Source organism: Phodopus roborovskii, unplaced genomic scaffold, assembly GCF_943737965.1.
Source record: "Phodopus roborovskii unplaced genomic scaffold, PHOROB, whole genome shotgun sequence".
In the NCBI taxonomy this organism is placed as follows: Eukaryota; Metazoa; Chordata; class Mammalia; order Rodentia; family Cricetidae; genus Phodopus; species Phodopus roborovskii.
The window spans coordinates 27,688,250-27,703,262 of record NW_026126460.1 but is presented as its reverse complement, the minus strand read 5'-3'; the positions used below and the strand labels follow the sequence as shown (position 1 = coordinate 27,703,262).

Here is a 15,013-nt window from a genome sequence, read left to right as displayed (position 1 = left end):
CACAAGATGGCGCCTGGCTGAATGCCAGGCAGTCGGAGCTTAACTGTAAACAAGCCTTATTTGGAAGTGCTTGATGGATCTGGTATGCTTCCTCCTTCTGTGGCCTATCGGAGATCGCCAGGTGGCATGAGCTGATTGGGCAGTGAGCGCACATTTAAGGGCTTGCTGGGGCTGGGGGAAGAAGAAGCTGATTACAAGGTTCCGAATAAACTGCTTGAAGAAGAGCCATGGTTGTGTTTCCTTGTTGGCCGAGGTAGATGCAACGGATTCCCACAGATCCAAGCTTTGTTTTCTTGGAAATGGGATGAGAAGGAGCTGGAGAGATGGTTCAGTGAGTAAAAGTACCTGCTGCCCAAACTGAGGTAAGAATCATCTCTGCCTCTACACGGTGAAAGAAGAGAAGTGAATGCTCCTGGGAAATGTCCTCTGACCTCCACATACACGCCTTGGCGTGTGTGTGTGTGTGTGTGTGTGTGTGTGTGTGTGTGTGTGTGTAAGATCTCATGTGTATATAAAACTTTAAATAGTGAAATAAAAAACGGAACATGTATTTTAAGATTTTAAATAGGATGACAAATGTAAAGAATTTAAATACACTGGAATGACAAATAATCCATTGGCTCTTACTCACTACTTAATTAGGAAGAACTTGCTCAAACATTCTGCCTACTGCTTTCATAGAAGGCAGCAACTCTCTTTTCATCTTCACACCTCATTAATTTAGATAATATTTTTTAACTATCTTGATAATTTCTGCTATTAGATTCTGTAGTAATCGCCACAAGTATGGTTGAAAGCAAAGGCTTGTGAACATATGACTACCGCTTGATAAGCTTAGACTCTCGCTACGGGAGAGTCAAGCACAGTGATGGGTAGCTATGTGGCTGTAAACACCTGCGGTATCATGGGAATGGGAAACATGCAATGGGTAAAAACAGAGAGCATTCTTAATGTGCTGAGTCATCTAACAAGAGGTTGGCCTGAAAAGGAGCCTCCACTCTTCTTGGCACTGCTAATCAGCGTGTTTTCTCTGCTACTTAGCATATTTTTTTTTCTTCTCCACAAGACTGAATGTTCACTTAAAAAAAATAAAAGAAATCATGTTATGCATGTCATGCTCCCCAGAGCTTGGACCACAGTGCTGTACATCAATTATTCCTTTCTCGTGGTCAGTATCTCTGACTACTAACTCCAGCTAACTCTCCACACAGTGTTCCCTGGAAGGTTGCATCAGCTTTCAATTCTTTAAAAACTATTCCCAAAGGCAGTAAAAACTGAAAGAGACTTGAAAAGGTTGCCAAGAAATACAGTGGAAACTCAATAAATTTCAATACTTTCTTCTTCCTGTGGTCACCCCAGTAGGTGGTGGGATGATTATGCGAGTCACGAAGGTGTGAGGGAATGAAATGAACATACCCATATGGATTGTTGAAGGCTATGGCGTAAACCACATTCCTGTGGCCCTCCAGGGTGTGCAGCTCCTCTCCAGATGCAGTGTCCCACACTTTGCATGTCCGATCATAGCTTCCTGTGATAAAGCTAATGTAGAAAACATGAGCATGTTGCACTATGAAAATGTCAGGCATGGTGCTCATAAATACCTCGCTGGTTTTTGTGTTTTGTTTTTTGTTTCTTTTCCCCACTGGATAATAACCCTTTTCTTATCCTTTGATATGCCTTTTAAGAGTGGAAAATTATACATTCAAAACAAAGGACAGTTTCCAAGTCCTTTGACTTAAAAACTTACTAAATAAAAAGTAAATCTTCCAGCTCTGTTCCAATAATACGTATTCTTAAACAATCAAAGTGTGTGCTATTATGACATTTATGACTTTTGTGAAACTCCAAACACATCACTGTAAGATTATGCTCCCGGTTGTTCAGATTAACTTTTGACATTATCACTGACCCCTCTTCCCCTAATCTCTACACACCCTCTGTGATTACATTCAACAATATCAAAACAAGTTTCTGATTGAGAGCCATTTCGCTTGTGTTCTTTTATGACAGCAATTTTGGCGGAGTGATAAGGCATATTTGCATGTCTGCATTCCTAAATGATCCTTTTGTCTCAACTTTCTTAACCAGGCCCTCAGATCCCAAGCGATCAAAGCGTTTTCTGAACACCGCTTTGGTGGTTCTAAGAGCTAGAGAGAAAGGGCCTGCTCTGAGCCAAGGCATCCCAACCAGCCCCAGTGCTGCCTCTAATTGACAGCTTCTACAGCCCAGGCAAAAAGTCAGCCGTCCAGGGACTGTTCTGTTTCTTCTTAGTCTCAGCTACAGTACTGGATGACACCTCCTAGTGCCTCTCACACAAAATGACACAAACATAAAGAAAACCCGGGGCTACAGCCCTGGGAGCAGGAGGTTGCATCTCTCCTCTGTAGTCATCAGGATCGGGAAATCCAAGAGATGGCCGTATTAGGTCTGAAACTGAGAACCTGAGAACCCTTAGAAATGTTCACCCTTTGATTGCTAAAAGTGAAAAAGAACAAGGGGACCTTACCATGAGCCTGCTTTGTTGAGTGCCACATTGGTCAATGGCAGTATGTGTGCTCTGAGAACCTTCAAAGGAAGGAAACACAGTTTATTTTGGACTCACACAGAATTAAGTGTATCTATTTTAATTTCAAACAAATGGTGACAGTCTATGTATTCTTAGACATATGTAGTAAATGGACAGGACCCAATAGTCAGACAAAGTAGAAATAAAACAGCAGCGTGCCTCTGATAAAGACAAACTATACTCTCAATAGCCATACATAATTACAAAAAGTAATTGACTCTTCACTTCCTATCAGTATCAATTTACTGTTGAGATAAATTATGGCTACTGAAGAAGATTCCAAATGTATTCTTTCACGCATTATTTTGTATATGGTACACATGGTTTTCTATAGATGTTTAAACAATGTACTTAAGAAAAGAACCTTAAACGTGTTTCAAATATATTTTACAATACACTGTTACTTTTCCAATCCTAAAACTCTCTTAAGTTGGAATGTCTCATTTATCTTTGAACCCCTACATTATCTATCAGTTAGTGGGTGTTTAATGACTATTCATTGAATAAATATAGTAATTGAATAACCTTTTGGTTGAGTGGTTAGTGAGGGTGAGTCAGCTTCAGATATGTCTGCTTCTAAAGAACAACTATTAATAGCTTCCCCTTTTGCTATCAATTATGTTGTTGTTCCCTTACATGAGAATTCACAAGGTCAAGGTAGTTACACAGCTTTTATTTGTAATTGAACAGTGCCACCTGCTGTAGAAAAAAATAAAACATGAAAAGCCTTATTTTCTAGGAACTTGAATGGATGAGAACCAAGGAGAACCTGGATATTTTTAATCAGGCAAAACCAATGAATACAAAATAAAGAGTATTTATTATAATAACACCTTAAAAACATAAAAATAAAGTCAGTATAACATGAAGCAACCTTAGAACAAATTTTTAAACTTAATTTAAAAAGCTATTCTTAAGTAATTACATAGATGCATGTTATATTTCTAAGTTAGTCAGAAACTAACAGAGAAAAAATATTTACACTACATTTGGTCAATAATTCAATGACTTAATGTTTAGTTTATGATAAAGCAAAATTGAAGAATGTTGATATATCAAGAAATACAACTTCTTAGAAGTACTGTAACTAGAAAATAATTTTAGTAATTAGATTTAAAAGGAAAATAAATTTACTCCAAATCCTTATTGAACACCTCAAGAAGTCAATATTTCGAACTCATCCATCCTTTCAACAAATACCTATTGAAGGTCAATCTTGGCCTAATGTAGGTGAAATACTAAAACCACTTAAGTATTTGTCTAGAAAAAAAGCCTAAACATATTTTAAGGTAAGATACTACTTGTAAGACAAATCAATAATGCACCCAAGTTGTCCTTCCTGGTGTCCCTAAGCATGCCTTTAGCAGGTAGCTGCCGTGGTCCTGGTGTCCCTAAGCACTCCTTACCTTGAACAGGTAGAAGTTGTGGTCACAGTGCTGCCTGAGTTTCTCCTGCAACCGCTGGACCAGGAGTCTGACTTGCTGTGTCCGGGACACTGTGATCAGAGGTTCTGCTTTCTGGATCTCTTCTACTAGGGTGTTGACATCAGTACTGTAATTCACCCCACGATAATTGCAACAATGTCAAATTTTCGTCTATGCTCACAACATCAAGAAATACATTCTTTTGAGCTGGGGAGATGGCTTGGTGGGTAAAGGGGTGGACTACACAACCATGAAGACCTAAGTTTGAAGCCCCAGAAGTTGGAGGCACAGTACAAGTACCAGTTATCACTGTGCTCCTCTGGGCCAGTGGAGGCAGAACTGGAAGAAGGAAGTTCAAGGCCAAAGCTTGCGACTTTTTTGAACGATACTTCACTGGTCCATGTCACAGCTGGCTCTGCCTGTGCAAGTGGAGATTTGCATGGGGTTTCCTACACAGTGAATCCCGGGTACTCTAACCTATGCAGACACAAGGACTAGGTGACCTGTAGGATCCTGGCTAGGGTCCTAGAACACAAAAGGGAAATGGGGTAAACCTCGGAGAGTCTGGGTACAGTACAGAGCCAGACTGATGATAATGTATCAATGCTAACTGTGACAATTCCATCAAGTCAATTTAAGATGCAAAAACAGGGAAAGCTGACCCACACAGTCTTAAATACTTTTCGAAAGCTATTCTAGACTAACCAGTTCATATTTTAAAATAGCCCTGCTCAAAAAAAAGATAGGATAGAATGATAGCCTTTGTGTTTTTAATAATAGTTATTCAGCCCAGCCATATGTACACCCTCCTTGGGGTGTTTGTCTGAACGGTACTGATATGAGGCACATGCTGTGTTACATGGCTAACTTACCTAGGACTGAGCTCAAGCAAATCTATGGATTTGGTCTTTAGTTCTCCACCCTTCTCATATTCCAGCATAATTCCTGTAAAACACACAAGCATGACATAAAGTGCTTAACAATAGCTAGGAAAACCTTTATGCACTTTGAGTTCTTTTAAAAACTCTTCAGATTTTAATTGTTGGTTTATGTTTGTGTTTGTGTGTAGTATATGCACAAGTTCATGTGGTTTCACACACATGCAAAAGAGGGGGTGCACATACTTGCATGAGCACATATCTGGAGGCTAGAGGTCAATGTCATGTATCTTCATCTACCATTCTCTGTTCTTTGAGGCAGGGAGACAAGGAGAAAGAGGAAGTAGTAAGGAGAGTCAAGATGGAGAGTCTGGAGAAAGCAGTATGCCGGCCGGCTCCCCGGTAAGAGAAATACATAGATCAGCAGAAATGGGTTAATACTTAAGACAGATCTAGCAGATAAGAAACAAGTAACTGGGCCAACAGCATTATATCAAATACAGAGTCTCTGTGTGTTAATTGGGGCTGGCGCGGCTGCAGGACAAGACTGGCGGTGGGAGGAAACACCGTACTCCTTACAGAGCTGGAGAAGTGGGAAATTATCATCAAACTGCATTATATACATGTAGTAAATCTTCAAAGAATTCATAAAAAGCCTATGTATTTTAATACTTCAACAATAACTTACATGTTTTAAGAGTGGAAAAATCTTTGGCAATAAACAGAACTTACTAAATTAAATCAAATGATAATTTTAAAACATGGAATGGGCAATAACTTGCGGGAAATATCTTTGTAGACTGGGTCAATCCTAAAGATAACTAGAGGCATAATCTATGTCTGTGAAGACTGAGAAGTGAAATATACTCAGCCCACACAAGAGGGAGAAAAGACACTAGGGCAGGGAACTAATCACATCCTAATCACATGCATTTCCTGCCTCAAGGGATCTTACAGCTTTCAGACATCGTGGGACAACAAATATGCTTTCGTCATGTAGTGGTTTCCATGTTAAAGTTGAGAATTTTTAAGCATTGTGAAGTGGTTTTATTACAGATTCATAACATGCTACATGACAATGTACTATTTAAAAAGCTGCCATGTGTACCCAAAGAAAACTGTCGGAATGTCAGCACAGTAGTTTTACACACATCTTCAACCCCCAGCCTAATTGAAGCCAGCTGAAATCTCACTTCCACTTCTGCATTAATATTCTCGCCATTTGTTTGCCGTTTGGATTGAGATACAAGAAAATAATGAACAATCACAGATATATATTATATAATAGCTTTTTCAAATGATGATGGTTCTTCATTAATATATTAAAACTTAGCAATTGAGAGTTTTTTCAACTATCAAGTGATAGTTGCAGTGTGAAACTACAACCACTCCAGTGAGTTCTGTGATAGCCAGATACATTAAAATCCAGCTTTTCTGTGGATTTTTATGAAGCCGTAACTGTAAAACACTCTCTTTGAATTACGTATGGCTTTTGGTCTTCACAGGCTCTATCGCACAGTTCGCAGTGACCACATCTGTTAGCAACACCTCTAATCTATCATCAGAAAACTCTCGCTGCTGACAAACTGTCATGACCATGTGGTGGGAATGGGCTTTCTAAACTTCCTGTTTTCTTTGAAAGCTCAAATTTTACCTCTGGCAAGAAATACTGAGGTTTTCAGTACAAACCTTGTCTGCCTAATGCACCAAATCTGAAAACCATCAGCTACCTGTTGGTCTTTCAGGTAAAGATGATCTTCAAAGGGTAGGAGTTGGGGAGGGGGGTACCTCATTCTGCAACTCACACAACCACAGGTATTTTCTTAAGGACCACCATGGTGCTCCCTAAGCAAATGAACATGGCATGTGTTTGGATATGTGCCCTCAAACTGCTTATTTGGATAGGCACATCCCTGCCTTTTTACCCATGACCCTTCAAAGGTAGCCAATCCCACAACACACACTTCCTTTCTACCTCCAATATGTCTATCTCCCTTGGGTTTTCTGAATGCACTCCCTCTTTCTCCTCCAATGGTGCTGTTCCTTTTAATCTCAATCTATGCCCAAGTATTCTTCTCACTTTATCTGCCTATCTTTCTTTCATTGGTGTTCACGGCCTTGTTATCAGTAGGCTAATCATCACTTATAATTACAAATATTAATTATAGCTCCCCACAATAGGCTTCTTGAATTCCAGACATGCTGGTGACCTGCCCTCACATTGAACAAACAAGGCTCTTCCCCCAGCCCTGCTCCTCGTCTAGGGTCCCTACCTTGATGTCACAATCTTGGAAGGAATTCATCTCAATACAGTCTTGCAACACTTTACTTGGCAAAACTGAAGCTCACTGCCTTAGAGTAAAAAAAGCATTCATAAATCTTTTGGTGACTTCTAGAGCTGCCCAGAGCCTTCAAGCACAGGAGAATGACTGGCTTTTGCAGTTTGTCTTGACATAGTTTGTCTTCATAAGGGACAGTTGTAAAAATCTGGAGTTAGACTCTGATTGTATAATTGCAAAATAAACTTAAAAGAAGAAAAGGTTCTGAAGAAAATTCTTGTTTATTTAGGATGAAAACAGCCTTCACATTGAAATGTTTAGCAAGATGTAGATATTACAACATTTTCTCATTTTATTAGTCCTTTGAGAATGTCATAGTATTTTGACATATTCCCACCACTCTCCAACTTCTCCAAGATGCAAGCCTCACTTCCCTACCCTCCCATATTTGCATGCCTAGTTTTTAAGTCCATCACACTTTTAAAATCTTTGAAGTACATAATTAAATACATTGTGATCTAGAAATAAACTGAAGGGAATTTAAAGGGGCAATTTAAAGATCTAAGGTTGAAATTGCATAAATTGTATACATATATTTTAATGAGGATGAAATTAATAGAAAGATCCCATCTGCAATTGCAAAGGGAACTTCTGGATGCATAAATACAAAATCAATGAGAAATATACAAGATATGTCTGAAACATTAAATGACAGCCCCAAACTGTGGCAATGGAGAAATGTAATTTTGAAAGACAAAGGTCAATATTGTAAAGATGTCAAATAAATGTATGAAACTGATACCATGAAATTTTCCTATTTGGAACTTTAAATATTCATCTACTATAGAAAATAATAAACTATAAGACAATAAAGTATAATTCGGATACAAAATAAATCACGGTGATAGAGTTATCTACACCTTGACATTTCAAAGAAAGGTTAAAGGAACATATAGACTCAATGGGCAAACAGTGTGCTATTTGACAAGCAATGATGCAAAAATCAGTTCGATTTAAGCATAAATATCTACCACACACATACAAAAACATACTACAAGTTGGTAAGAGATATTTGTAACAAAATATGAAGCAGTTTGAATAATAGGACATATTTATATTCCAGCATCTGCAATCAGTCTTTTAAGTATGTGAAACTTAACACCTAAAGATGATGTTTTCAAAATTCTGCAGTTAATTTTAAGCTTCTACAAAGTAAAGAATTGATGACATCAAGAACAAATTATGGTCAGTGAAAACATTTCAACTCAGGAAGTTCAATATGAAGAATTCTAAACCTGGGGGTTGGAGGCAGGTAATAATGAGTAAATATACAAAATAAGAGAGTCTCTGCCTCATTAATAAGAGAAAATAAAATATGTCTTTCCTAGATTTACGAAGACTGTGAGTGCTAGTGGCATGCAGTGCTAGCAGGTCTAAACAATGAAGCTCACACAACTGTATGAATAGACTCTATCACAGGGTTATCATATTCTCCAGAGGATGAATGCAATCTTAGTTCTTTTCTTTAATTTTTTTCTCAAAAATTATGCCTAATTAAATATTCCCATAGATTTTTTTAAAGAATAAGAAAACTTTAAAAACTGGAGAAAATAGAAGAGAAATGTTGGAATATAACCTCTTAGAGAATGAGGTCCCAAATAAGATACAGCATTTTAAACTATATAAAGCCAACCTAAATGTGAGGCAATGTTATTATTAAATGATTTTCCATTTCTGTGACTGTAGGATTTTACATTATATGTAAATGGACTTCTTGTGTGCTAGTATTAAGGAAAGCAAGCACTCAACATTTTCTAGTAAGTGCTATAAGGCAAAGGTTCTCAACCTGTGGGTCACAACCCCTCTGAAGTCGGAACAATCTTTTCATAAGGGTTGCATATTGCATATCCCACATATAAGCTATTTACATTGTGGTTCATAATAATAACAAAATTACAGTTATGAAGTAACAACAAAAATAATTCTACGGTTGGGGGTCACCCCAACATGAGTAACTGTTAGGTTGAGAACCACTGCTATAAGGGATAGACATGTAATAAGATGATCTGTGTCTTAAAGAGTGTTAAAAATAGAAGTTGGCACCCCATGTTACACAACCTAATATCCTAAAATGAATTCATTTTTTAAAATTATCAAACCAACTTTAATTATGTCTGGTCGGCTCTTTTTCTGTTCTCTACCTATCTTGTTTCTATCAAAATGAGTGTTGTCCAAAGCCCTGAAGCTGGCTACTAAGGTCTAGAAAGTAAGGTACAGAATCTCAAACTGGCAGATTTGGCTGTGTCCCTGTGATAAAATGTCAAAGCAATGTATTCATCCTTCCCACAACTGCTGGGCTGCAGCTGTGACATGAGTCAGAAGCTGTGGGATGAGCTACAGAGAATCCACACAAGCAGAGAAAGGTGCTGGCAGTGTCCATCTCTCCAGGGTGATTTGTTCCCACCTCTCAATATTCGCCATCTTCTGTTAGCCATCAGTTACTATGTAATAAGCCCAAATCAGAAAACACTACGGAAAGAAGCCTCTACTCTCATACCGTGGCAATGCATCATGAAATACTAGTATTCTTTACTCATAACAGCAGAAACTTTTAAAGTTCTGGGAATCTGAACCAGTTTAATTGATTTTTATTTAATTCCTAACCAAAAGAGCAAAGAACTGAACACAAAACAACAAAAGAGACAAAAATTGCATAACTGAATTGGTAGAAAATCTCAGTGACCACCTATGCTTCAAAAAGCCAAGGCCTTCTCTGTAATGAACTAATGAAGGTGATCAACATATAAAGGAAAGGGTCTGTGTAGGGCCAGCCACATCCTGCTGTGTGCATTTGGTCACCAGGAATTTAGGAAGGGACAGCATTGATTTAGTAGATGCTAACAGAAGGATGTTTCAGACTTTGAGTGGGAGGATTGAAATGAGAGCCTTAGAAGGCAACACAAAATTGTTCTCTATATAGACCCATACAGGGAACATTGCATGTCAAGCATTTTTCCCATACGATAACGTTAGTAAAACACCCACCTGCTATTCAGTACTGTCTGGGAAACTTGCATATAAGATAGCATCTGAGGACTGGAGTTTAGAAATCAAATGTCTAATTGTGCTGAGTAATATGGTCTCACTAGGAAAATAAGTCAAGAGTGGCAAGCTGGGGTCTGCAGCCTGTCTGCCTCCTGTTAGAATGGTGGCTGTCAGCTGGATCATCAGAGATCAGATTTCTCTCATCTATTAGTACTTCAGCTGAAATTCCAGCATCATCCTTACATACAGTCTCATCAAGCTTGCTTATTCAACACATGAGTGGATATTTTATGCACAAATCTCCATGTACCTACTGAAAATAGGCAATAAACAAAGCAGCCAACATCCCTCATAGAATTCTTCTCTGGTGGGGAAAGTTAAGCAAAGAAAACTAGTAAGGGAGTAGTGTATTGGACTGATACAGCCCTGAGGTGGAAGAGGGCTGGGAACTACCTTGAGAAGACGGAACTTTTAGAAAGAGAAGCTATCTAGGCTTTATTCAATACACCTTCGAGGAAAGTGCTAAGAGTTTGGAAGACCTACTATGCAAATGATCACGGAAAACAACCACAGAAAAACTATCCCAGGAAGTAATATCAGCCTCAGGGACTCTCAGTGGGGCCACACCAAGCTGGTCTGACACACACAGAAAAGAGTGGTGTTGCTAAAGGAATACTAAGATAATATAGGGGTCAGAGAGGCAGGAGGATGAGGTCCTGCAGGAGGCTGGACAACGTGCCCTTCGAGATTTAAAATGAACAAAGGTGTGTGGGGGGCTTGAGTAGCAGACTGACTTCCTCAAGTAGACACTTCAACAGAGTCATCAGGCTGCTCTGTTGACATGGGGCAAGGGAGAAGCTATAGTAATCGAGAACACTGTTGTAATGAAATGACGGTGGGATCTGTTAATACTGGTATAATATTGGTATAATGTTATATCAGATAGATGATGGATGGATGAACAGATAGAGATGGATAGATTTGTGAATGAATGGATGAAGAGAGAGTGAGCTGACAGAATTATCATTGAACAAGATACGAAGTGAGAAAGGGGAAATAAGGATGAGGTCAAATCTTTGTCATGAATTAGTAAGGAACCAAAGCTGTTGCTGAAATGGCAATGGCCACGGGAAACTTATCCCGTGTGAGGTGTACATTAGATGTCCCTATGAAGATGTCAAATAACAGTTAGGTGCTCTGGAGTACTCAGTTTCCCCAGCAAATGAGTGTAAATACGTAAGAGAAGTTTGAGGTCAGAGGTCTAGGGTGTTCCAGACTAAAGAGCAGAGGAGCCAACAGGACAGAGCATGGAGTTGTGGTGAGATGGAGAAAGGCAGAGTAGTCATCTTAGAAGCCAGAGGGAGTAGCCATGGAGTCCAGTGCTGCTGCCTGCTGAGGATTGTGACACAGCCAGTGGATTCAGATACATGGGGGTCAGTGGGGATCCTGAAAAAGACAGGTTTCAGGGTGAGATAACGGTGAAAACAGGTCTGGAGAGATGGCTCAGTGGTTAAGATTACAGGCTGCTATTCCAGAGAACCCAGATCCAGTTCCCAGCAGACCCATGGCAGCTCACAACTATCTGTAACTCTATTTCCAAGAAATCTGATACCTTCACAGCAATGCACATAAAACAAAAGTTAAAACTATTAAAGAAAAAAGAGAGAGAGAGAGAAAAAAAGTCCTGCCTCGAATAGTGAAAACAGGAAACTAGCTACTGAAAGAAAGGAAAGAAATTGGGGAAGATGTGGCTCAAAGTAGGCTCATGCTTAAGGGAGAGGGCAGCCATGCTGGCAACTGGAAAATGGTCAGAAGTGTGAGCTAAGTGCTACTGACTGACAGCTTGCCCCACGGATAAGGTCTAATGTGCTGATAAATGACTTCTCAGGCTTCACAGCCCACATCCCTAACCCGAGTTCCACAGCAAAGGGATCAAGTGGGACAATCATTTGAGACTGTTCTACTTTGATTCCTGTTGCTGTGGAAAACATGACCAGAAGCAACTCTGCAGGCAGAGAGGATTTATTTGACCTACACATACCTATTACAGTCCATCAAGGAAGGAAGTCAGGGCAGGAACTCGAGCAAGAACAAAGGCAAGGACCATGGAGGAACACTGCCTACTGACTTGCTTCCCATGGCTTGCTCAGCCTGCTTTTATATACAACCCAAGACCACCTGTCCAGGGGTGGTACCACCCATAATGACCTAGTTCATCCTACATCAATAATTAAGGGGAAAAAAACTCATGGACTGCTTATAGGCCAATCTTATGGAGGCAATCACTAAATTGAAGTTCTCTCTTCCCAGGTGACTCTAGGTTGTGTCAACTAACCTACAATGTTGTATGATGATAAATATAACAACAACAACAAAAATGCTGTGTAGAGTAAGTCAGTAAAGGTACTTTTGACATAGAGAAGGAAGGCTTCTCTGGATCAGCGACATTCGTTAAAATTATGTAAAGAAAAAAGGTTAACCATTGAGAGGTCTAGGGGAAACTTATTCCACGGAGGGAACAGTGAGTGACAGTCCTTCTTGTAAGCTTTGGAAGAATAGTCCAGAGGTCTAAAGTAGATAGGACAGAGAGTAAAGGTCTAGAAATGAACAGAGCCCACTGAGTTAATTCTTTCAGACTGTATATTTTATTCTAAGCTTAACAGGTGCATAATGGGAACTAGAGAAGGGGGACATCTACTGGTAAACAGTAGATGTGAGTGAAAGCCAAGAAGCCAGTTGACAGGACACTGTCATCCCAACAAAAGTTGACAGAATCAAGAATTGGGCTATATTAGTAGACGGAAGGGTTGCTGAGTCAAGAAAAACGAGTGAAGCTAAAGAGGGGTGAACTGATGGATTCACAAAATATTTTGGGAGTTGAAGTGATACAATTTGTTGATAGATGGAAAAGAATGAGCAGAAAGGGACAGTGAGAGGTGAGAAGGGAGAAATAAAGGATGGCCATGTGGCTTCTGTAGAAAAAAAAAAACTGGGAAAGAAAAACAGAGACAGGTGATGACATTATTGACACTATCTGCTGACAGTGGACAAACTGTAAGAACAACGAAATCAGGGTGGCATCAAAGAAAGGAATGATGATATCCTTGTCTATTAGACATTTTGGTTAGAATTATGAACCGAAATATTGGCTGCATTGCTGAGGAAAGTGAGACATCTGTTCCTGAAATTCTTCAAGTCCACATCCATAAAACTGTCTTGGTTAAATTGCTCCAAAGTGAATTAACTCTCCTCTGACATTCCTGCAGTTTCTTTACCCAAATGGGTCGTTGAGCAGGTGTGTTTAGCAGTTATCCTGAGACAACATTTGAGAACGTTCTTTTACATATGTCATTTCATTTGCTATTTCATCTACATTTATTGTTTTTGTTACATGTGTGCATGTGAGCACATGAAAACATGCATACATTCCACAGTACACATGCGGAGGTCACAGGAGACTTCGGAGAGGCAGTTCCTCCTCCAACCACATTAGACTGGACTCAGATCATCAGGCTTGGCCACAAGTATCTTTACCTGCTGGCCTTGTCCCTGGCTCTTTTTATTTTTAATTTGAGTTCCTAGATAAAAGCTGGGAGTTTTCCTCCTATATTTTGTTGTTTCGTTTTGTTTTTTGTTTGGTTGGTTGGTTTTTCAAAACAAGGTTTCTCTGTGTAATGGGCATAGCTGTCCTGGAACCCAACTCTGTAGACCAGGCTGGCCTTGAACTCACAGAGAGCCACCTGCTTCTGTCTCCTGAAAGCTGGGATTAAAAGTATGTGTCACCATGCCAAGTTTCCTCCTATTTTGACCCCAACAAGTTGTTTCTCATTTACTCTCCAATGCTGACCATGTGCCCCTCAACACAAGGCCACCAGAAAAGTGTGTCCCACTCTAAAACAGCAGCATTTTGTGGACATATCTCATAATCACATTAGAACCGATGACTTTCTTTAAACTCATATGGCGAGATGCACAGTGCCTGTAAGTTACAGGTTCGTGAAGTGATTTCTTGATGGAGTGTGTGACAAAGGTAGCAAGCGTGGCTGAGTGTACTTTTTTTTTTTCTTTTCATGCGTCCTTCACTTAGACTTGGCCATTAAGTGTTCAAAATAACACATTGTTACAGAAAACACTATCCCAGGACGTCACTATTCATTACTCCTCCAGCCCCACCCTACTAAGACTCGTGAGTTACTAGAAAGCTTTTTAAAAAGTTTAATAACTTCCTCAACGGGTTACTTATAAGATATTGAGGAGCAGTGAAGTCCGCGTGTGAAAGGGTAGGAGGCACAGTCTGTAGAGCTCTGGCTTCATGACCCACTGGGTCACAGAAGCAGGACCTCCATGCCCCTCCCCAAATTCCTGCCCCCTCCATCGTCCTAGACCATCCTAGGCTGGGAACCCAGGATCCACACGTGGAAACTCCGTACCTGGTGGGTAATACCGAAGCAAGAGGCTCTTTAGCTTCATTTTCTTCCTTTTCCACGGCGAAGGGCTTCGTAGCCATGGAAACGGACAAACAGCAGTGGGTCACTGAAGCGCATGCGCAAGTGTTTCTGTACCGGCTTTGGAGAGCCTAGCTGTGGCGGGTCAAGAGCGGTCAAGAGAGGCAAGTTGTGCTCCCGCGTGGTGGCGCTAGTCCACCTCATAGGAAAAAGTAGATCCTTTAATTGTTTAACTTTTCTGAATCGACTCGTTTATTTTTAGCTTCTTTTAGAGTGAAAGAAAAATAATTGCTATTGTGGAAAAGAAAATGTTCATTCACTTTCCAATAAAAAACAGATAAAATTATGCAATTTTAAGAAATGATTGGATTGGTGT

The 15,013-nt window shown here is 39.8% G+C and overlaps 1 protein-coding gene across 1 annotated transcript in view; it reads right to left on the bottom strand.

The window, feature by feature from the left end:
* Daw1 (dynein assembly factor with WD repeats 1) overlaps window positions 1-14,668 on the bottom strand; it is a 40,039-nt gene extending 25,371 nt beyond the window's left edge. Inside the window, exons 1-5 of the mRNA XM_051190190.1 lie at window positions 14,623-14,668; window positions 4,863-4,935; window positions 3,973-4,117; window positions 2,507-2,565; window positions 1,417-1,539 (exon numbers count right to left, since the gene is read on the bottom strand). Of these exons, the coding sequence (XP_051046147.1) occupies window positions 1,417-1,539; window positions 2,507-2,565; window positions 3,973-4,117; window positions 4,863-4,935; window positions 14,623-14,662 (440 nt within the window). The 5' untranslated portion in view covers window positions 14,663-14,668. The remainder of the gene's footprint in view (window positions 1-1,416; window positions 1,540-2,506; window positions 2,566-3,972; window positions 4,118-4,862; window positions 4,936-14,622) is intronic.
* Window positions 14,669-15,013: the final 345 nt, after the last annotated feature.